General features: G+C 37.9%; 1 protein-coding gene across 1 annotated transcript in view; it reads left to right on the plus strand.

Annotated features, from left to right (window-relative positions):
- The window catches only part of ASXL3 (ASXL transcriptional regulator 3), a gene marked incomplete at both ends in the record, with an annotated part of 121976 nt that overhangs the window by 66197 nt on the left and 31290 nt on the right, over positions 1-24489 (plus strand). Inside the window, 4 exons of the mRNA XM_082294530.1 lie at positions 1636-1757; positions 14162-14279; positions 15201-15320; positions 19740-19903. Coding sequence (XP_082150656.1) covers positions 1636-1757; positions 14162-14279; positions 15201-15320; positions 19740-19903 — 524 coding nt within the window. The remainder of the gene's footprint in view (positions 1-1635; positions 1758-14161; positions 14280-15200; positions 15321-19739; positions 19904-24489) is intronic.

Here is a 24489-nt window from a genome sequence, read left to right on the forward strand (position 1 = left end):
CATCATGTGGAAAAGATTGATCCAAACCAGGTGATTCTGTAAACTCAGAACTTGTTTTGTGTTGCAACTTCTTTGTATATTTTGACAAATCCTTCAAGTGTAAGGAAAAAAAAAGACAAAAATCAGTTATAAATCTTGTGACAAAACAGCATTTCTCTTACCTGGTAATGAAAGATTTTAATCTGACAATTATTTTGGCATAACAGCAGTGCCATTGGGTTTATTCTCTGTTACTGAAGTAAGTATTAAATATTTTTTTTTCAGTGTGAAAAAGAGGTATAATGTCACATGCATCTTATGATGGTCATTAATTATTGATAACTAAATTGTCTGTGTCTTTTTTTCTTACAAACACAAATCAAAAAACAAAAAAAATTTCTTCTATGAAATTTTGCTAAGGCAGGGGACTTAGAAAGCTACTTCAGGTGTCTGCTCATCCCACTGAAAGATGGCACTGAAAGATGGGAGGAGAAAATAGGTGAATACTGGGCTGCATTATTTCTGGCACATGTCTGTGCAGCTGCTTTGAGTGTCTTCAGACTATTCTGGTTGTGTGCAAAGTATGGCAAATCTTGGAAAAGCATTTACTGCTGCAAAACATTATAAAGAAGGTATGTCAACATGCAAACCAGCTTTGAGCACTGCTGGAAGGCAGACTTGAACTGACTCAGCAGAGGAGAATGGGAGAAAAGCTGCTCCATTTCTGGATCCATGCTAATGCTGGTTTTGCTGGGCAGCCTTAAGATACTAGTGAGAGTAATAGTAATGCAAGGCATTAAGAGTGGAAAAGTTTCTACAGCCCTTTTAGTTGAGTTTCCTGACCATCAAGACTAATAGGATCCTCCAGCTATTCTCACAGCTTCATATCTGTTTAATAAAGCTGTTTCTTAAAAAACAAAAATTAATCATATTAAAAACCAAAAATTAATCATTTAACCAGGAGACTTTTTTGTATCTCATACATTTATTCAAGAGGCTGTTTAATGCAAGTGCTGTAGTATTTGTTCATTAAAGCATGTATTATTTAGAAGGCTGACAAGTATAGCAGCATTTTTTGTATTACCTGAGAAACCAGAATTCATCTTTGCAGGATATTCCAGTCTACCCATTAAACAGGAAAGTGTGTGTTCTTTGCTTTACCAAGAAGTACTTGTAAAATAGGTGAGTCTGGCTCCAAAGAAGGCATTACAATCTGCTATGAAGTTACATATATATGAATCTTTCTAGATTCAGGGGTCATCAGTGTCTCTTGTATAAATGCTCATTTAGATACCTTGTAATCCATTAAAATGTGTTGGTGAGGAAGATAGTTTTTATCTAGCTTCTATGTTAAATCTGTTGTTAAACTATTCCAGTTACCTTTCAGGACCTGAAAGGCAAAATATGCAAGGCCTCCTGAACTGCATAGAAAGGGTATGATGAGGTACAAATACTTCTGAAGCAATGCATTTACTTAGAATATGGCTGGATTTTCAGCTCACGTGTGCCTCATGATCAGCTGAATTTTTTGCAGCAAGCTTTTGGGTTTGAGGAATTTGCTTGTATTGGTTTATTTTTCCACCCTTATGACTCTCTAAGAAACAGGGAAGCTAACCCCCATAACAGTATTCTGATTTTTTGTTTCTTTTTGTAAAGTTTGCCCAAAGCAGACATCTGAGGAAATGTCTTCCAATCGTGATTCAAGCCTTACTAATGCACCGGTGCAAAGCAAGCTAGTATCTTCCTTCCAGCAGCACACCAAGAAAGCACTTAAACAGGTAAGCTTGTATTGACTGATCATCAATTGGCTTCCCTTTAGCATCTCTGTCATTCCTATGTGAATGGGATGTCAGCAGAATTTAAAGAGTCTTCCGAAGATTTTTAGTGCTATGTTTAGTGGTGTTTTGCTGGGGGTTTTGCTGTGTTTTTACCAAGGGTGCAGTCCTATGTGTTGTGAGTTTAAAGGGGTTTTAAGTGCATTTCAAGTAAGCAGAATTCTTTATATTATCACACCCCTGCTTTTCCTATTCAAGCATTTCTGTTGAAAATTTTATGTGAGGTTAAAAATAAATTTTAAAAAAACTTTGAAAAGTGCTGCAGATAGGTAGGAATCTAGGTATGCTTGTTCAGTTTTTCTTCATGATCTGTTAAATAATTTTTTTCATGCTGTATTTGCTACTACAGGGTATAAAAGTAGGGTAGGGTTATTTTTATTAAAAAAACTTATGATTTGGATGAATTAGGATCCATGGTAAGTATTAAAGCTTGCAAAAGCAGCTGTTTATTCAAAGTCAGCTATTAGCTGAAAGCATGATAATGTGAAAATTATTTTCCAACCTTGCCAAATTAATTCAGCTTACAGCCAGAAAAATGAAAAACTAAAAAACTAGAATTAAAAAAAAATTATCATTACCTCTTCTCCATTTTGAGATGTGACTTTTCTAAAGTGTCAGGATAATGAGATGATGTTGTAATTTTTCTCACCACTGCTCTCCGAGTTATAGTTAATGGAGATCTAGTATTTCTATTATATATGAGTATATCTATTATATATGAGCTTATTGCTCAGTTCTTGGTTTAGGCTTAAGTTAAGCAAAGCCTGTCCACATCCCCTCTAAACGCTTTAGTTTTTCATGCAGGCTGGGTTTAAATCCAGTAAAATTAATAGATGTTTATCATTCACACAAGGTTATGTTGTATTTAGAGGCTTTAAGGACTGAAAAGGATTATTAGATTGAGGTCTTATATGTGTTTGTTCAGGAAAATTGAGCAGTGGGCACAAAGCAGCTCACTAACCATTAAGATACGAAAAACACACACTTCTTGGAAACTCTTCTATACAGATCTTTTGTGATCTCTGCACTTCCCTAGGGGTGGAGGGAGCAGGCGAAGGGAAAGGTGAAAGGGAAAGAAGGGAAAAAAAAGAGCAAAGCCACAAATGTTTAAACTTCCCTAATTGTTTAAACTCTACCATTTGTCACTTACCAGATATATAGCATTGAAAATAATTTTAAAAGGGCAAATTAATCAGAATAGCTTAATTAATATAAAAAGTCATAACACTGATGTGAATCTTTGAAAACATTCCCTAAGGCAGTAGGGTTAAAGCAACATCAGAAAGTTAAGTAATCAATAAAAAGAAATTAGTTTTAATTAAGTTGATGGTAATTAGATCCTGTACTTCAGAGTATGAGAGTAGCATTACAGATACCAGCAAAATGTTTTCTCTATGCACAGTGTGAGATAAATGGACATTTGTATGATGGAACAGTAGATTTTTGCATTGTTTTCTCTTAAAGTTTCAGGTGTTGGCTACTGCCATATATACACATTGCAGGTTTGATTTGTTACTGTAGCAGAGGTGAATAAACCTTAACAGTGATTTTATTTGTAAAATTGCTGTTGGAAATTTATTCTTTCACTCCCCAATCTTTCAATTGCTTTTATGGATGCATAGTACCTAAAATTCATACAAAGAACCTGTAATACTTTGAATACTGAAGAAGCTTTTAGACACGCTATGCAACACTCTTCCAATTGATACAAACTTACTGATTCCATGCTGAAGTAACAGAGGATAAGCCATCATCCTACTCTCAGGAAGTGCTTGTAATACACAAACATGTATATACTGTATATAATATATTGTAATGGGGTCTTCCTTAGCTATTGCCTTTTATCTACTGCAAAACAGTCTTTACAGAATGAAAACCTACAAGATGGTTTTCAGTTTCCTACTCAATTTATTTAAAACCAGTGGGTTCTTCACATTACTCTGATCTCTTGCGTATTTGGTTTGTAACCACTAAAAATAAAGTGAGAGGGAAGTTGATAATGTCCAGTTCTGCTTGAAGATCTGAGCTAGAATTAGAAGATTTTCTCTACTGTTTATCTACTTATTAACCACTCTACTCATATGTAATTCTCTTTAAATTATTATGTGCTGGATTTACATATGATTTGTTTTTTAATGAATTCTAGATATATTCCTGGGTTTAGATTGCAAAGAGCAATCTCGTGTTTGGCTTGTAACAGCCTGCATTTCAGGATGTTCTCATGAATCAAATTAGTCACAATGCTGCATTTCTTGAGCTCTGCAAGGAACATGGAGAAAAGGGCGTTTTTGAGCCCTGTCTGGCTCTTGGTTTTGATTTCTCTCAGGTAGCAGTGAATTTGGGGTACTTTGGATTTGGATTTGGGGACTAAGGAGGTTTGCAGTTGCAGTGGATTTTCATAAGGTCTGTGTTACAGGTCAGACCTTGGTCCTCACCTTTCAGAGGCTGGGCTGCCATTTTGGTCTGGAAACTTGCTAGCTTCACCACCTTCCATGGTGTCCTTGTTGGGAAAGAGATTTTGAGTGTTTCACCGCTGAGTGTGTCTTGTGCTTCTCTTTGGTTTCTGAGGGAGTTTCATTTTTGCTCTTGTATAATGCTTACACTTTGCTCTGAGTGTAATGTCCCACAAACCAGTTCCTGTTCATGAGGGTTTAGACAAAAGAGCCTATGGTGTAGAGCTGCCTTTTATGCTTGGCTTTCTGATGGCAGATTTTACAGATTTCTGTTTCCTTTTTGCTGTTGGAAGTGCTTGGGCATGTGTGCCCAGCTGTTGCTGCTCTTGTACCTTTGAAAAGAAGGCTTATGGCACGCTGTCACACGCTGATTTCCTATCAGTACTGATCAGTTCCATACTGATTTGCCTCATTTTGACACTCGAGAGTTTTGGCATGCAGACCCATGTAAGGACCTCTTCCTGGGAAAGTGCTGAACTACACCTGCATCTGCTAGCAGTGGTACATGGTCACACTACTGTGTGCATTATTCTTGCTCTGGACAAAGCTAACTCCAGTATGGACATCAAGTCATGGCATAGTATCTACATGCTTCTGTCTGGTCCAGTTTCTGTTCCATTGACTTGAGGTGACACTTTTTTTGGAAGTCTTCACTGTATACAGATTTATCTGTATCTATCAAGATGTTCTTGGAACATTTCTCAGAAGAAGCGATCATACCTGCAAACTGGCCTCACGTAGGTAACACTGAGAATGTGTGAATATCCAGGACATTGAGGTGGTGTTAGTGTCTGTTGGACTCTGATAGCCAAGTGTAAGAGCACCTTGCCCGTCAGTGTACCAGGTGTTCCCTGGGGCAGTACCAAGAGAGGAGAAAGAACTTGAAGATGCGCTATAATGGTGTCTGGGATGATAGTAGACCTCCCAGACATGGAAGAAAATCCTGCCTCACTTTTGGCACTTTGGAATCAGCACCAAGAAGGGTACCCATAAAATTTCTGTTGGGAGAAGAGAAGGATACTCCATTCAGACTCAGGATCTGAATACAGAACCAGGACATGTCTGAGACTGTGCTGGGCATCCAGATCTCTTTGTAGAGACAGAAACTCCAGAGACAGCAGCCAAGTGGGTTTGGGAGGAGAGAAGCTCAGGAAATAAGGGAATCAACTCAAGGTATGTCACTGCCATGGTTTGTTTTGTTTTTCTTAACTTTGGGCTTTGTCTGCATGCTTGGTGGCTGGGTTCATATATGTGCCACTATTTAATTCATAAAGTGGGTAGGTGAAGTTTTTTAAAGAGAAGGAAGGCACCCATTTGTAGGATTTGTTCTTATAATAGAATTGGCAGCTACTCCACCCCCTTTTTTTTTTTTCCAGTGGATGCTGCCACACCCCGAGAAGTGGGGAGGTTATGGTTTAGCTCATGTGTTGCTTCTGAATTGTAGGATATTAGACCTGTACAGCTCCAAATAACATTTCAGGTTGATGTTTCTACCACAACTGTAATTCTTATTAGAAACCAACCTACAAGAGACTAAATTTCAGAGCAGGATGGTTAACGCTGTAATTTAGCCCTGATTTACCCAAATCTATAGAACTAGTTTATCAAGATTTCTTTGTTTGTTTCTTTTTTTTTGGACACAGGTGTCCAAGTGCCTAGGTTGGCACTGAAGGTAGAATCCTGATCTCCCATGATGCTGGTGTGAATTTGCTTTCCTGTCTTCAGCTCACACTGCTTACCTTTCTTTGAGAGAAGAACAAGAGCAAACTCACCAGTCTTGCTCCCTCCACACTCATTCTGTTAGGACTTCTTTCCTTGACTGCAGCCAGATGCAGGTTATCTTGAAGCATTTTGCTGTCCATAGAAAGTAATCCCGTATGAGTCTGTCTGTGGTGTCTCTCCTTTGACTCATCTGAGCAACTGCTCCTACACATGCTCTAATATAAGCCTGATATATTTGCCTGCCCTGCTTTCCTTTCCTCACCCCAAAGAAGCAAAGGTGACAGAGGAGATCATTATGATGATTCTGTCCTAATCACTTAGAATTTAAGTGCAGGGTGTCTTCCTGAAAGGCTCTGAAAATCCACTGTGAACTGAGAGATATTTTTTGTACTGAATTCCTCATTATAGAGAGTTTGCTGCACTTGCTCATTGTCTCTGTTAACCATCTTCCTATGTTTCATTTCAGATGCCACAAATGTTCCAAGGCCACAGTTGGAGAATTCTGGTTCCCTAGCTGAAGCATTTGATCAGATGTCTGGCAACATAAGTGATGATTCTTGACAAATTTTCCTGACAACAAATGGAAAAGAAGGAAAACATGTTGCTTTTTGACTTCTAGAGAGACATGGGAAGGGACACTGGAGTTTACAAAATGCATTCAGGAGAATGGAAGTTCGAAGAGGATAAGCTAAACTGATTTTCTGATTGCCAAGACAAGTCTAGGGAAGAGGACAGAGAAACTATGGCAGGGAGACTGCATAAAGGGGAAAAGAAGCTGGGAGAGCAAGAGTTCCAGCAGAAGCTGTTCAGGGAGTACATGCATTGCCCGAAGGCTGGCTGCACGGTATGTCCCTCTAAAGGTCCCTATGCATGGGCAGCATGTACCAGCTGCTCAACACAGTGCTTTGGTAAGACGCAAGACAATGTTTATGAGACTCTCTTCTGGGTCATGCCCCTGGTCCTCAGCCCTTACCTGTGATGGGAAGAAGGGGACAGGAATCCACACAATCCCTGCTTTCTTTTTGTACTGCTTTTTAGTAGCTAGCTCCCAGTTGCTGGAGCGTTCTGCTTGTCTCTCCTCTGGGGCTGTTTGCACAGCATGCTTTTTACAGCGCTCCTGCACCTTTTCTGTTTTAATAAATGTATTTTACAGAATTTCTTAGTCTGAGAAATAACTAAAGAACTTTAAAGCAACTTCAGAACTACTGTGCTGAAGCATAGTTGCCCCTCTGCCTCAGTGTAGGACAGTACCCCTCACTTAAAGTATGTCCTGGCATGAGCATTACCTTTGTTTAAACCTACCACTGCTACATAGTGGAATCTTCTTCCCAAATATGGGTTGAAAGTGTTCTCTTTCTTCTGTTCTGTAGAGATGCAGTTGCTTTTTCCAAGTCTCAGATAGTCAAGCTGAAGACAGCAGCCTAGTTCTAAGCCTTGCTTTGTCTGATTCATTAAGTAGCTTGTCCCTTAAGTAGCCTGGGGAACTATTTCAGATGGATTGGTCATTGTTATTGTATTAATGAAAATATAATCACTAGAGATTAGAGTCCCAGTTAAGCTTTTCCAGTGGTGTTACCTGATTTTTCCTTATAGTGGCAGTGAATATCTGTGTGAGTATCTTCTTTTGGGCCATGTGAAAAGAACAGCTTTTGATTTGAATAGTTTGTAACATGAAATTATATCCAGGTGACAATGAATCATGTCTTGATTTTGAAGTGCGTCCTAGAAAATGTTGGCCTTTTCAGGAAAAGACAGGATTTGGAACAGCTCACAACTCTTCAGAGCTCTAGGAAGCCTCCTACAAAATGTTGAGAAGCAGTTATCTACAAATGGTGTTCCAGGAGCTGTTGGGTAGGTCCCCAGAAGGCTGTGTGCTCAGGATGTGTGGGCAAGCGGGAGTACCCAGGCTCAAACAGGATGTCAGGCAGAAAGACATTACACTGCTTATGCTGGTGCAATGTAAATTCTCTGAGGGGTAATGTGAGAAGATTTTTTTGCCTGGGAAGTCTAGACATGAAGCCCCTGCTGTATGCTTTGGCCCCTGTGCAGAGTGTGTTTGAAAATTTAACCTCATGGAAAATGTTGATTACAGTTTTAAGATTTTGTATTGATGTTGCTCTCTTTATTTTAATTTGTTTTTAAGCTGCTTTCTACAAACTGTTTACTTACCTATATGTGCTTTGTTGTGCCAAAGAACAGATTCCCCATAAAACACTTTTCAGCTGATAGATGTTATTGATTTAATACTACACAAACCATTAAAAAAATCCCAATTCTTCTCTCTGTAAAAAAGCTTTCACTGAGTTGATGCATATGCCATCATCATTCCCATTCACATGCAAGTCAAAACAGACATTGAATGCATCACGTGTTTTTTGCCCTTGGTTCTGTGCTTGGGAAAGCACCAAAAACGTTTGCTTTGCTGTCCATTGTGATCTGCAGCGACTGTAGCTGTGGCTGCATTATTGCAATCCCATAGAAAGTAGTGCTGGCTTGCAGGTGTAGAGACACACATATGAACACACAAATCTCTGTGTCTCTGCCCCACAAAGGTCCAAGCACTTCAGAGTTGGTTGGTACACAGGTAAATGTTCAGTGTTAATGTGTACTGTAGTCCTACAGAAAGACCCCGAGCCCTACTGAGAGCTAAAGAACAAATACACAGCAAGACATTCTTTTTATTCCAAATACAGATGTAAATATCACAAGGAAGGAGGATGGCATGGGACAAGAATAGATGCTTATTTGAGGAGGTATTAGCATTTGTTTGAAAATAAACCCCAGGTCTCCAAACTTCCATCCTGCTGATTCTGACACTGCTCTTCATCTCCAGATGATAATTGTGTACACTTGGCACCATACCGACATGTTTAGTGTATGGTCTGGTTGGAAGTAAATTAATTTGCTTTGGAAATGGCACTTTCTACTTTGTAGTTGTTTTCATAGGACATCTTTATTGTGTTTTAATCTTATGTTTGCATGCTTATAACTGAGTACTTTGTTTATGTTTAATATAAGAATTAGTGGCATCCAGGAAACAATAATGGGTTTACTCTTTGTGATTTGTGGTGCTTACTGTTTTAGTTTAACTGCTCTGTATGTCTGTGAAACAGGTTGCCACTGAGAAATTTTAATTTAACAGACGTGGGACTTAAAGGCTCTTATTTTATTAACAAAATGAGGGTGAGAGAGAGGACAAAGACTGAATTTTATGGTGGTGTTAAGTGTATCAGTGATAAACCATAAACCTGTTCCATCTTTGTCAATTTGGGATCCATAACCATGATGTGGAGTTGTTATTTATTTTGTGCGAGAGACTTTGCTCAGTCTATCATAGCTTGTATTTTCACATGGCAGAATGGAAGAATTCCATAGCTTTACATTTCTGATCTGAAATGTGTGAAATTTCAAAGGCTATGTTTCATGATATGAGTTTCAGAATGTAGACTTGACGTTTATGGAACAAGTAGAAATCTGGGAAGATATTGCTTAATGCAACCAAGTGTTACATGTCTTTGTTGTTAATAACTTAATTTTTAACATTCTCAGCATGTCACACATTTAAGCTCAAATGAAAGTGGTTTTCTGCATTAATGGTTTATCTGTGTGCTGTGTTTTTTCATTCTGAGTTGAAAAGATGTGGGAAAGAAAAATAACAAAAAAAAAAATTGATGAGCAGCGGTAAAATCAGAGCACAGAGGTTGACATTTTGCTTCTGGTGCTCTTTTGGGGAGGTATTTTGCCCCCATCTCCAGTTATCTTTTGGTTTATATTGTTTCCTTTTATTCTTACTTGAAAGATGGCTTTATGAGTTTGTAATGAAGACAGTCAACCATTTTGTTACATGGGTGAAGAAGCCTTTCCTGTGTTAAGATCAACTAAACATGACATTATTGTTATTAAGAGCATATAATGGCATTCATGAAACCTCCAAAATACTGCCATACTCCAGTAGGGATAGAAACTCCCTGAAAAAAAAAGGAACCTTGCTCTTGTCACCTCTTTATTAAAAAAAAAAAAAAACAACTCTTGGAATTAGAAGTTCACTGTTAATTTCATGGTGTTTTTCTTTTGCCATCTATCTTCAGAGTTTATGTTTTCTTAATTATCATCTTTTTATTTTATTTTGAGTTCTTTGGATGAAAATGGATTGATAGTTTACTTAAAGATTTTGGCAATAAAAATAACTTCATTAAACCAAATAATTATGCCAAGCACTGTATAATGACCATGGCAGTGTTATTCAACAGATGGTCACAGGTTCATTTTTATGAATGGGAATACTGGGAATTCTCCATATTCATTATGTGCAAGAGATTCACAGATGTCCTTTGCAAATCTGCTTGTGAAAGGCTGGATGTAAGTATTATATTTTGGTGGTAATTTTAAGAGACCCTTTAATGTTTTAACTTGTATATTACATGAACTTTCATTTCCTTTCCTTCTTTTGATTTATTTGATGTACAAACAGGATGGTAGTAATGTCTTGCAGAATACTTCAACAGTGATCAGTTCTAGGTATTTAAAACTTGGAGCTTTTTTAACTCAGGCATTTAGCATGAATTGATTGAATGCATTTAAAATGTAAACATAGCCTCATTAAAGAAAAATATTCTTTATGTAAGCTATCATATGCACTACATGTGTTTTTCTCTAATTTTCCATAGTGAAAATGACACCTTACCATTTGGTAAAATCATCATCTGTTTCTTGCAGTTCTGCAGGAAGTCCAGCTAGGAGGTTATATATCTCTAAATATGGATGAGATGCAAAAGGCTATGTCGGTAAAAGATGACAATGTAGTTAGTATGTGTTAGTTACTGTTTCCATATCTGCAGTGATATCTGGAACCATTTTTCCGTGGAATAAGTTACAACATTTCTCATTTTCTTCAGTGCTAGTTATAAATTTGATTTATTTGGTTGTGGTGACTAGGAAAGCACTAAATTAGCTTGGTGCACTAAAAGCTCAGTATAGCAGGCATTTGGTGCATGTTTCACTTGGAGTAATCTCATTGACTTCCCAGCTAAGTAGAATTAATCTTGGGTTACAAGATTCTTGTCTTATCCTACAGTAGTCTTGTATTCTAAAATTAATATCCCTCAGGCTAGGTGTAGAGAAGTTATATATTTGTCCTCAGCAGAGACTACAGAGATTGTCCTTCATTTATACTTAACTCCTTCTAGTATTTGGCTTCCCTTGGATCTGGGTGTCAATCAGCAGTTTCTCCCACCGATGGGTTGCTCCTAGTGTTGTCTTGCAAAGATTTGTCTATCCAAAATTTCAGACCCTGCAGCTTCAAAATCGAAGGAGAATTTAACACAAAATTGTTGTGATTAGCCAGGCATATCACAAGAATGTCTGTGCAGAATCTCAGCCATCTCTTTGCTCTGGAAATCATAGGTTAGATTATTTACTTGATATCTTTGTACCCTCCTCCCCTGCCTCATGTCTTTCATTTGACAAATGAAAAGACAGAGAGGCATGAGGAAGGTTATGTGCCTATTCTTTGTACACAGGGTGATTCATTGGTAATTCATTCACTTTGTGTTAAAAGTTTTACTTAGATTTTAATATCCACATGACGGGGGTTGGGTTTGGGGTGGGGGATTTGGCGGGGGGGGAGGTTTCTACAGCCTTTCCTTCAGGTGTGTGTGTGGCTTTACTGTCAGCTTGATTCTCAGACTTAACTTGGGCCCTGTTTGGTGATCGGTTCCTTGTGCTGTGAAGCTGGAGGAGCTGGGGAAGGGACTGGCAGTGAATCAATGGGTGTTAGAGGAAAAAGAAACCCTGAAAAACAAATGTGCATCAAAGGGAAATGGTGTCTCTAAGGTTTGTGCTTGACCCTCACATATAGAGGTGCTTAGCCTGTAGCTCAAGAAGTGTGCTATGCCTCGAAGTAAATAGTTCTGGTGGCTTTGCGTGCTCCCAGCTGTATTTCCTCATCTAACTGTCCAGGGGGTGCCTTGCATTAGTGTTTCATGAGCATGAGTTGGCCTGTGCTTCTTGGAAATGCCAAATCGGTTGCATAAATGTGTCCTTAAGGGCCACAAGGGGCCTTCCAGTAACAGAAAAGAAGGTAAGTGGTGCACCTGACAAAGATTGGGTACTGCCCTCGCTCCAGCAGCACGTGTGTCACCTGAGGTGTATGAACATTGCGTGCCTGTCACTGGTGGTGGATACACTGCTGGTTCCTTTCTCTCCTTCATGGGAGCTCAGTCTAAGGATTGAAAATCAACTAGAAGGCTTGACAAAGAATCTCCCTTTGCCACAGTGGCTGTATAAATCATTAAAATGGTATTTCCATATGGATGCTGGCAGCAAGGCTATGTACCCTTGGTAGAGGTGGAAATTGTCTTGGAAAGTCAGGAGGAGGCAGGAGGAGAGCATGGAGCATTGTTTGGGCTCTAACTGTTTGTCTAGGGAGGATGGCTTGAGGATGGCATCCGGCAAATCAGGCTGTGGGGCACCATGATACAAAGTTTGGGTTGTGTTATATTGGTGTGTTGTTAGTGCAGACATTGCCTGTCTTTTCTGTTAATTTTTAGTGAACTGTTTCCCACTGTCTCCATGGTATTACTGTTAATTAAGGATCCCCTAGTTTGACACTTAGGTTTGTAGGGTCATTTTTGGAATTTTGAGGAATTTTTGAGAAATGTTAGCACTTTAGAATTTTCTGTCCACAGGTCTGGCTGTGCTTGCTCATTAGCAGTATGAATTTTCTGTCTCAAAAATGTTTGAAGTATAGATTGTTCTTCATGGCTTTCTTCTGCTTCTTTGGTTCAGTGCAGATCTGACCAGCTTCCTTTCTTTGTTTGGTTTCAAGTGTTCTAATTTGCTTTTTATTGCACAGTGCTTACGTGTCTTTTAAGAAGTACAATAAAATGGGTTAATCCATGAAATAGCTTCTATGTGGCCTGGTGTATTTTACACTGTGTAGAGTGTTATTTAGAGGAATAGACCAATATCGATTTCTTTCTTCTCAGGGTTTTTTTTTTCTTCTGTTATTTAGCTATGTGAACAATTTGGAAAGGTATTACAATCCTTTAAAGTTACAGACTTAAACCTTATAGGGCATCAGTCATTCATGCTCTTAAACCTATAGGGATAATTCATATCAAATATGTTCCTTGTTCATATGATATTACTTTAGTAAATCCCCAAAGTTCCTAACACAAATCACAATTGTAAAAATAGAGTGCACAGTAAGAATGGAGAAAAATAGGCAGGAGGCTAGGAGAGATCTATATTAAGCCCATCCCATTCTGATTAATTCCAGAATTTTAATGCTTGCAGATGCATTAATTGGCAGGTGTTCATATTTGTATGTTTTAAGACCTTTTGAATGAGGTATCATTTTCCATATAAAACAGTCTGATGGGTGTTTGCTATTTCTAGTCTGTAGATATTTTATATTACACTATCAGCCCTGTATTTGATCCATTTATGAAACACAAAGCACTACCATTTTGTAGAGATTTATTCGTGTATCATTTTTCCCCAGATTTGCCAGAACACCATCATGTTCGTGTTCTGAAGGTTAATGCCCAAAGTCAAACAGACAGAAGCCAAATGCTGCAAGGTTTCCAAGATTAGGACTGATTCCCTTCACGAAAATAAATGATTCCTGCCATGTTCAGTGATTTTGTGCAGCACTACTCACGGCTGAGTGAGTGCATCAATACTGTAGTCCTTACATGCTGTACATACTGATGACACTCTGTGTTAACTTGATTGACTGAGCAGTATACTGGAGAGGATGCACCTGCGAGAGATTTGCAGACATATATATTTTTATTCTGGTTTTGAAACATTTTGGTTTTACTTTTTTTTTTTTTTTTTTTGGAAGTCTTAGTTTCACATTTCAGGGGTTATCACGTTGTGCTGTTAAGGTAGAGGAAACAGTTACGTGCTTCTTTGTTGTCAAAACTGGATTGGAAAATGATCTAAGGTGCATCTTCTTTCTCTATTAAAAAAAGGGAAAAAAGCCTGAATTTATATTATAAAAGAAAATGACATAAAGAGGACGAGTGTGAAGTCTGGCAAGTCAGTAGCTGTGTAAATTATGCTTATTTTAAGGGTTTCAGTTTAATGGTAGAGAAATGTCATGTGTAATTCACTTACAAGCATTATTTTTTGCTACAGCTTTATGTTTTGTTATCGTTTTTGTAGGCTTTAAGACAACAGCAGAAAAGAAGAAATGGAGTCTCAATGATGGTAAACAAGACTGTTCCTCGTGTTGTTTTGACACCATTAAAGGTGTCCGATGAGCAGTCGGATTCACCTTCAGGTAAATAGCTAAAGGACCGTCTGCAAGATCAGCTCTAGTCACAGAGCCTTCTTCTGAATCAGCTGTGTAGCATACAGAATTTGGAATTGCTGAAATAATATTTCCACTGGGTGGCTTTGTTTAACATCTTTATTTCCTTATCAAGTCTCGTGTCTCAAGGATGGAGATTTTTCGTTAATAAAGAATTGAAGGCACACAGTAGAATGACAATTGGTAATAGCAGCAGCTTTAAAGGAATGCAAAGTAACATTTTGTTTGGCTCTGGAGCTCTAATGGAGGACCACATGCTGGTATTCAATGCCATAAAAAGAGGAGGGGGGGGAAGGCAAGCTTCTCTGTGAATGTGAATTTGTGTCTCAGTTCGGCGTTGCAATACTCAAATCCTTTTGTTAGCTTTTCTTCTTCTTATACCGTGCTTATCACTGCAGCGTAACCTTGACCTTTAGCTCTGGTGGTTAAGTTGCTTCATTTTAAGAGATTTCTGTGTCTATGTCTAACACAAATTGACAATTGTATTTCCAAATACATATTTTCTTTAAATGTTTCTTCACAAAGAAATGATCTTTTTTCAGCTGTAGATTGCTTTACTGCCCCATAACTTGAGGTTAAAATATTTTTTAAAATACCTCTTGGGCATTATAGAACTATCTTTTTTTTATTAGATCAGTGAACATTTTTATTGACTATGGGTTCAGTAAACTTTAGTTTTCAGCACTTAATTGATTTATTGAGCTTTTACTTCCAATTCTTCTGATGAGTAGGAATTGTGTTGTGACCAGAAAAGTATATTGCCTTTCAGCAAGAAGATGTTAATTTTTTTTAAATCCTATTTTTGTTTTGTTTACGGTGTAGGGGGTGCTGAGGGGATTGTTAGTAAAAGTGCAAAAGCATCACATTTGAGGGATTTTATTTTTTTCAAAGGATCTGAATCTAAAAATGGTGAAGCAGATGGTTCTGATAAAGAGATGAAACATGGGCAAAAGTCTCCAACTGGAAAGCAGACAAGCCAGCACTTAAAGAGGTTAAAAAAATCTGGTTTAGGTGAGTAGGAGTAAAATAAATATCTTACTTATATTTTTATAATCTCTGTGTTCTCTTGAAAAGTTTTATTTTTCTGTTGACTTGTCCCATTTTCAAACTCAGCAGTTGACCCTCTCTCAAGAAGAGATCTTTCTGTCTACCTGGAAAATCCATGGTCAATTTTTTTTTCCTCCTCAGAATGATTGTCTGTAGTCGCTTTTTAAAGTTTGACAGAGCTAAGCAACTGCAGGCAGAGAGGTGATTTAGCAATTAGAATCTGATTGTTACATAATGAGTTTTTGGGGGATGGAGGCAGGGTGTAACAGAAATTCTTTCTTTGTGGTGAATTTGCTTGCCATCTAATGTGCATTTATTCCCAGAGTTAGTAGCATATTTGCTTACATCCTTGCCCTGTCAGGAGATAACCTTCTCTTTTCTTCATTTGCATTATTGCATGTCATACAGAGATTTGGCATAAAATTTTTGGTTGGTTCTCCTTCTTTGGCTGATTTATTTCTTCATTGGATCTGTAATTATTTTGAAGCTACATCTCTTGAGGTGGTAGATACAGTTCTGGTTTTATTTTCTGTGGGTTTTTTAGCAAGGTTCATGGATCATGTTCTGTAATTAACAAAGAATTTTCTCTGAAGAGATGCTAAGAGTAAATTCTCAATCTCCATGTGATAGGCAGATTTTCCTGCCCTGCATGAAATTTAATTGGAAAAGTTCCCTAGGGAGCACAAAATATAGTGTTCACTAAGACTCTTGTCTCTGCTTAAGTAAAGTCAAATAATGACATAACTGTTTCTTTATCTTTACCGAGTACTTTTTGCATTCAGCCGAGTGCTGAATCATTTAGAGAAGTATTTTGCAATGTGGCCATGTTGGAAAAGATAACAAACAAGCTTTTTGTCATGGCTAAATCCTAAAAGTTATTTTCTGTCTGTCTTTGTGGGGATAAGATTGTTCTTCTTTATTAGTCATCCATCCTAGTCCTATTTTTATACATAATGATCCTGTAAATTAGCTCCAAGGCACTTTGCTTCCTAAATGCCATGGGTGATTTGTTCAGTATGGTATTGCCAGTTCCTGGAAATGTAACCTACAAGCCTTATTGTATCACAGCCTCCCATGAAAGTGTACTTTGGTTTCATACATGATCTTTCTGCAGATTATCAGTCAGTCCCATATGGACAGATACTTCTCTATGTTGATCCAACAGCATTATTCAAAATAGACAATACTCCTTCAGTATAACAGCTTTTGCTGTGCAAAGTTATGTTCAATGTTAGGTGATTTCCTATAATTTTTCTCTACATTTAAGACTGAGATACATCATTTCAAGTATACATTCCTCCCCATCTTCAGATACTACATCAGCTGTTGGCTAATGATGTCAAATGAATTCATTAGGGGTTTTTTTGGTGGATTTTGGAAAATAAATTCTCTGGCCTTTTGGGACACCACACATGGAATGTAGGGAACTTTGTATAAGGTTTAAGGGTTTCTGTTCTTGTACTTGCTGAAATGTTTCTCTCATGACACAACATTTCTTGGGATGCTAGAAGTGCAGTTGTAGAGCAGCTTTGAGAATGGGTCCAGAGTCCTGTATAGTGCACAATTCAGCTTCAGATACTGTTTCATTGTCTGAAACTCTGCTGATCTGCCCAACATTCAGTACATGTTGTGTTTGATAGACTTTCTGAGCTCTGATTAAATATGACTTTTCTTCCCTTTTAGTTAACAGATTCTTCCAACTGTGTGATTTCTGTCCTTTTTCTGTTTTCATTTTTATACCTTGATGTAGAACCATGGTGCTCCCATCTCCTTACAGTTAATTGTCTATGTTGGAGACTGTTCTCGTATTTTCCAAGGCTGCAAGCCTGAATTTCTCTCTTGTCTTACAGCTCCTATTTCTGATCTGGACAGTGATACCTCTGAACTATATAAGGATTCAAAATGTCTTTCTCTGTGGAAAACAACGTAGAAAACATTGGCACATGTTTTGTCATAAACTCCTCTCAGAGCTCTGATTAGTGATGCAGTAGTGTCATGCTTCCATGCTGCTCCCAAATACTTCACTAAATCTTATTACAAACTTGGGACCTGCTGTACAGATCTTAAATTAGCCATAGGAAGGGTGCAGGAGAGAAAATTTGTTGTTCTTCTGAACAGATTTTGAGGATTATTTTTTTTAAATAGGAGTGTGGTGGGGATCCACAGTTTGCTACTGGCCTAGAATTAATACACACATTTCTTCCAGAAGTTGATAAAACCTCCATAGTATTCTGTAAGTGATAGCAGGTCAAATAAATCAGAAAATTTAGGTTTCTCTTTTTTTCTTGGGCTTTTCACGCTCTGAGAATATCTGCCACTGAAGGATGTTACTGATTTTGCAGTCATGTATCTTATTTGAGTTTGGATTATCTCTGTGTATATGCCTTCCCATAGGATATGAAGTGCTAGCTGGGGAAAATGTTACTCCATTTTGGAGTCACTTAGAAGAGGGGGATATGTATTTTGTATTGATTAAAGAAGAGAATATACATACAAGCATTAAAATTCAATACATCATACAACTTGTGTTATGCTCAGGGACTGTGTTCTTTCTACATTTATATTTAGTGGGTGGAACAGATGGTGCAGATAGTTTATTGTGATGCATTCATGAAAATGGGCACTTTTTCCATGCAATTGTCCTGTATAACAGGGCATTCATTTGTTGGTAATGGAGTCTTTGCTGTACTGAAATAAAGTATGTTGGAAATATGTGTTGGAAAAGGTTATCCTGTGCTGAGTGCAAAGTAGTCCTCGTCTCATTCAGGTACTATTGTCTGCTGAAAAATAAAATAAAATTACAAGAATGTTTGCAGGAGGCTGTGACTGAAGTGGAACTTTTAGAATTTACCAATCTGCATTTTCTTGCATATGTATATTTTGTGGTTACAGATTTTCAGGGAAGAGACCACCATAGGTCCTCTAAGAAATCTCAAGCATAATTGCATTCCTGCTATTAATGTTACTGTTAAGTAGCTTGTAGCATTTGAGACATTCCTAATAATCAGTATGCCCAAATTTTCTCATTTTTAAAGCATAATTTATTCTTAGCATGTCAGTTGTGATTGTTGCTGAGAGGTCCTATGTAAATGCCAAATGCCATCATTGCTCATAGCAGCAGAATAATCTTTAAATCACTTTTTTAGAGATTCTGATGGAGTGTGTGTTTTACATAGATCAGATACCTCTTATACCATCTTTGAAATATTTGAAAGTACCACAGACTGAAACCTGAAAAAGTTTCCTGGGGGGGGAGGGGGGCATTTAGAAGCTTTTGAGTTTTTCCAGCCACCTGGACTTGGATATATTAAAACTTAGAGGAAAAAAGGATTGTAGCAGTATATATACCTTGAAGCAGGTAGCTCTTTAAGAAGCTTTTAAAAAGTATCTTCTAAATATTATCCTTGAAATACTAACAAAATCAGACCACACAGGATCTCCAGTGGTCATCTAATTTGCCCATCAGTCATAGGTCAAAATCAGATATGCATCTGTCATTACTGACAGGTATTTGTCTGACATATTCTTACAAGGTTTCCACTGATGGAGACTGTAATACCTCCAGTGTCTCCTTGTTCTTGGTGGGTGAAAGCTTTCTTTTCCCAGTATCTTAACAGATATACTTCTTACTGTGCAAGAATTTAAGCTGATAGTCCTTCTGTCCACTGGGTAAAGTAAGAAGACATTGTTCTGTAGCACTGTGCATGAGCCATATGTGTATTTCCCTTTCCCTCTGCTGGGTCTTTATCTTACTCCTGGGTTTGTACTGTCCCTCACATACTCTGTTTTTTAATCTCATAGCTCCTGCTGCTGCCTTCTGTGTTGATCATTTTAGATCATCAGTTCTTAGGAGAATTCTGAAAAATGCATGCTTTCAGACATTAACATATTAAATATTCTCATCTCTTTGATCATTCTCTATTCACAGAGGTAGTTTTATCAGGTGCAATGGGACAAGTTGTGCAGGCCATAGGGCACTGCTGATGATAACAGAGAAGCTGACCATAATGATTGATTCACATCAGCCTCATCAAGCAGCCTTTTGCTTGAAAATAGGTGCTTATATAATTATTGGTGGTGACATGACAGGATTATTTTCTGCGGCTGCTCATTTGAGTTGGTCTTGAGCTGGAAGTAAGAATATGTCAGCTGTGATGTTGAGTGGAACATGGATCCTGTAAGAGGTCAGGAGACAAATGCAGGGAATATAAAAGCTGTGACACCTAGAATAACACCTAGAAAAGGCTGTGTTACCCTTCTCAGAGTACCATTTCTCTAGTGCTTACTGTATTATACAATAAAAGCTAAAAACTTAAATAGAAGACTTGTTCCTACTCTCTTCCTTTATTTATGTTTAAAGTTATTTCTGTTTATTTACTCCAGGACATTTGAAATGGACCAAAGCTGAGGATATTGACATAGAAACACCGGGATCTATTCTAGTGAACACTAACCTGAGGGCTTTAATAAATAAACACACCTTTGCTTCTTTACCTCAGCATTTTCAACAATACCTCCTGCTTTTGCTTCCAGAAGTAGACAGGCAGGTAAGTAGCATCGTACAATATTTCTTTTTTTAATAAGACTTTTTTACAGTGTGTTTGTGTAGGCTGATTTGACTGACTAAGAATTGTTCCAGGACAGAGTAAGGAGAAAATTTCAGTTCTTTCTTAGGTAAAACTGTTAGATGTAGAATGACTGTGAAGTTTTATCTATTAAAACCAGCTCCTGCTTCTTTGCTTCCTGAAAACTGTGCAGCTCCCTGATTTGTCTAAATGGAAACTGGGCAGCAAATCTTTCAAACTTGCCAAATCACTTAATTAGCTTTTCTACCTATGGTGTTGAAGATAAACTTCTCATTCTCAAGCCTTGCTTTATTTTGGGTCTCTTTTCACCTGTGGTCATCCTTGGTGCTCTACCAGCAATGTCCAGGTCAATATTAGTTCTGTTAGTTTGTTCTCCTGCCCTTCACCTTTCACACAAGCTTATGGATGCTTTCTCAGCTCCAGTGCACTGAGTCCACTCATTCACACTTTTGTAAGGAATATCTTCTCCGGAGCTTAAGGCTTTGTGCTCAGATCTGTTGAGGAAAATGATTTGGAGAGTAACAGGCTGGAAATAAAATTGGCAGTTTCATGATCTTTCCTACAATGTCTGTTCCTTCCTGCATTTGGTGGTAAGATTGCAGGGTTTCTTAGAGTGAGAAAAAAGGCTTTCCAGCATGTCTAGTAGTTAAAACAGAAGAGAGAGTGCAAACCAATTTCATTTGCTCACTTGCCTCACTTAGGGATTCAAACAGTCTTACCATTTTCAATGATGAATACTCATTCACTTAATTCAGACTCATTAACCTACCCAAATAGGGCATTATATTTTTTGCAGATGGTCAGTATCCCTCTTTTAATGTAATAACTAGAGAATGCAGATAATTTAAATGACTAATTAAAACCTGCATCTTAAATCAATATTTCATTTCAGTATTGCAGGTTTCATTTCTTAAACTGTAAGTAGTTAGTCTACCACTAAAGCAGGGAGAAGAAATGCAATATGACACAAAAAGAGAAAGAACAATTGTACTGATGTACATTTACTCAGCCTGTTATCAAATTAGATACTGTATGTTGTGGATGATAATTATGCATTTAATAACAGAATGCTTGATAAGGAACATCAAAACAAGATCCATAGGACAAACAATATAAATGTACTTATTCTCAAGCTCCCACAATGCAGTCAAAGTCAATATTGACAAGTTTTAAGAAAACTTTTTTCCCTGCTGTCAAACAGATTTTGCTTAGTGCCCAGCACACATTTTCCTGATAGTTTGGATTTTTTGTTCTCTTTCCAGTTAGTTCATAGAAGAGATTAAAAAAAATGTACTAGGTAAAATCATGTTTTCTCTCCAAGCATCAAAGACCCAATGTTCATAAATTACATTTCAAGTATGGGGTCTTTATTTAGAGGTTTTTTACATTAAAATTTATTTTTAACAATGGAGTATCTACAGCTGACAAGCCACTTACCTTCTTATCAGTGTTCTGACAGCAGAGTTTTTTGGCAAGAAAATCAAGAGAATATTTGTTGAATTTAAACATGCCTCACTAGTTAAAAGCAATGCATTTTTTTAACTTTTATTTCAAAAGGCATTCAAATAATGCATATAATACGTTATTTCAGAGGCCCAACACTACATAATTGGACACTGTTACTTCACAAGCAAACGTTGTGATGAGACATTTGCAGGTGTCCTTCCATCTGTCATCTTCTCACGGCATTCTGTGGATTTGTGTAGCATACCAGGTTTTCACCTGCATTTGGAAGGCAAGAGTCACCAGTCATCTCTGGAAGTGTAATGGAAATGTTTGGCCTCTAAGTGTGATAGTTTGAAAATTGTTTTCTGGTGGAGAGTGGAATAGCCCTGAACCTTTACTTTGCAGAAGTCATAGCAGAGAAAGAAATGCATCTCTTTTCTTGATGTCTTGAGAATACATCCTTGGCTATGCCTAAAGTGTGGCATCCCAGATACAGACTGATGAAAGCAATTGAGCTGATGTTCTTTTCCTTCCCATGGCAAGTGGAAAATGCCAGTGTAGTGCTCAAGGATCAAGTAAAAGGAGAGAGAATTTCAGCCAGGGAGCTCTGGTGGGAGTCTCTGCTGTTGGTCACTCTGACTGAACAAGGCAAGGGTATTCAGTTTTCCTCTTATTTCTGCTTTCTAAATCAAATGGGGTATCAGGCAAGCAAAAATGGCGCAACACTATTCTTTGAGTTAGCTGCACATCTCTGGAGGTTCAGTTTTGTTGTTTTATATCGTCCTTTTCTTGATTCGTCTGAGAATTCTTATTTCTGTTCTTCTGGCTCAGAAGGGTTTCCTCCCTGTGTGCTGCTCTGCAGTTGGCTGCTGTTGTCTTCCAGAGAAAGCTGCATTTCTGTGTTGCCATGTGGATATAGTATGTGAAGTACAGTAATAAATGGCACTATAAAAATGTAATAGAGTTATGCTATTTGTGTATATATAGTGATCTGTGAAATAAATTACTAGTGAAGTGCAGTCTCATTTAGGCTTTATTACAGCTCCACATAGAAAAACCCCGTGATGAATGATTCTTTGTCGTTTCTGTCATAAACACCATTTTTCTGGGTGGTATAACTCCTCCTCCTTAAATCGTACTCAGCCAAAACTTGTCATGCATATGTCAGTTTGAATAAGCATTTTTAGAAACCATTAGTTAAGGGAGTTGAGGTTTTCTATTTTTTTGTGTGCAAGTGTTTATTGTAAATAAATTATTTCTGTCCCAACCTTGGTTAGTCTCGTGTGTTCAAGAAGAGTTCAGGGACAAGTTAGGAGCTTGTTGGGATGTGTTTTCTGATCTTTCTTTTGTTTTCAAGTTTTTTAGTTGCTATTGGGGAGCTATTGGAGCCCATGGAACAGAAAACCTTAGGAAAGATGTCCCAGAATGGAAGAAATTGAGAACAACTCTTCTGATGTTCATGCTGTCATTTTTCCTACTCCAGCTAGATTTTTGACAAAGTGGAAGAATAGGATCATTGCCCTTTTTTTTTCCTTGGTAAAAGATAAACCATATCATGAGTTATATTCACAATTTAAATTGATTTCAGCTTGTATATTAGTTTAAATTTTAATAGCAATGAGGCCTTGTGTAATTTTCTGTATTCAAAATGCCTATGAAAGAAATTGGAGCAAGTTGGCAGTTATGGTAGATGCATTTTATCAAGGATTTTATTTGTTTTGGTTTGGGTTCAGAGGGAATTAGTATGTAGACATTGTTCAAATGATAGAAACATAGAATGTCCTGAGTTGGATGGGACCCATGAGGATCATCTAGTGAAGCTTCTCACCCTGCACAGGACAGCCCCAAGAATCACACCATGTGCCCTGTCCAAATGCTTCTTGAACTCTGTCAGGCTGGTGCTGTAAGCGCTTCCCTGGGGAGCCGGCTCCAGTGCCCAAACAGCCTCTGGATGAAGAACCTTTTTTCTAATATCCAACCTAAACCTCCCCTGGCACGACTTCAGGCCATTCCCTCAGGTCCTTTCACTGGTCACCACAGAGAAGAGATCAGTGCCTGAGAAGCAGCCATGTCCCAGACTTGTCTGTTTAACAGACTACTCCGAAATCTTGCATCACTGGATACTGGGAACCTCATGACTGAAATTTGAACATGCAGATTTTCAGCTCTTTGTTAATCTGTATGAATTCAAAGGCTCAAAATCCTTGAAGCTCAGTGGATACAGAAGCCTGTTGAGTGATTCCCTGGGAGATCTATATGACTGAGCTGGAGATATAGAAAACATGCAGGTGTAGAAGCGATATGAAAAGAAAAGTGTCTGCACAAGAGATTTCAGTTATCACAAATTCCAGCAAAGTGTTTCTCTTTACAGCTCTAATTAGAACATTCTACAGCTAAACATCAATGGATTTTTCATCAAATACCTGCCTCTGACATTGATACATCAAGCTGATAATTACGTGTAACAGAAGCTTTCTTGACCACCTCTCAGTAAAACTCACCTTCAAAGCAGGAAGTTTCTCTCTGTAGGTAGATTGCTGTGTGGCATCAGTGAGTCTTTAAATTTTAATTAACCAATGTATATTGTGCAAGGATGAGTAACAGATCTGTACAACAGGTTGCTGAAAAGGAATGGCAGTTGGCAATATTGTGTCTACACCAGCTTTCCTTTTGGTGCTTCTGGAAAGTCAAATTTCTGCTCTTAACACTGGAGTATGGGCAAAAGCAAGGGAAACACACCCACCTACTTAGCTTCCAAGAAGAGAAGTGCAGCCTTACCTGAAGAGTAGCAGAAAGCTGAAGTGATTTTACTAATCCTGAGAGAGTTAAATAAAATGATCTTTCCTGAATGCTCTGGGAAAAAAAAAAGTATCTTTTTTTCCAGACTCTATGACTGCTTAACACCTTTCTGATCTTTGAGAATTTAATTTTGTTTATCACTTTCTCTTCTGGTAATATTGGACTCTTTTTAGCCTCTTGTGATTTGCACCTGCCCTGCCCTTTCACACAGGATGTGAATTTCTTCCTAGAAAAACACTGCAAAGCCTCCTCAGATGTGTGTGTTAGGTAGCAGTGCCATTTTATCAGACCAAATCTATTCA

Source organism: Coloeus monedula, assembly GCF_965178545.1.
Source record: "Coloeus monedula genome assembly, chromosome: 1".
Lineage (NCBI taxonomy): Eukaryota > Metazoa > Chordata > Aves > Passeriformes > Corvidae > Coloeus > Coloeus monedula.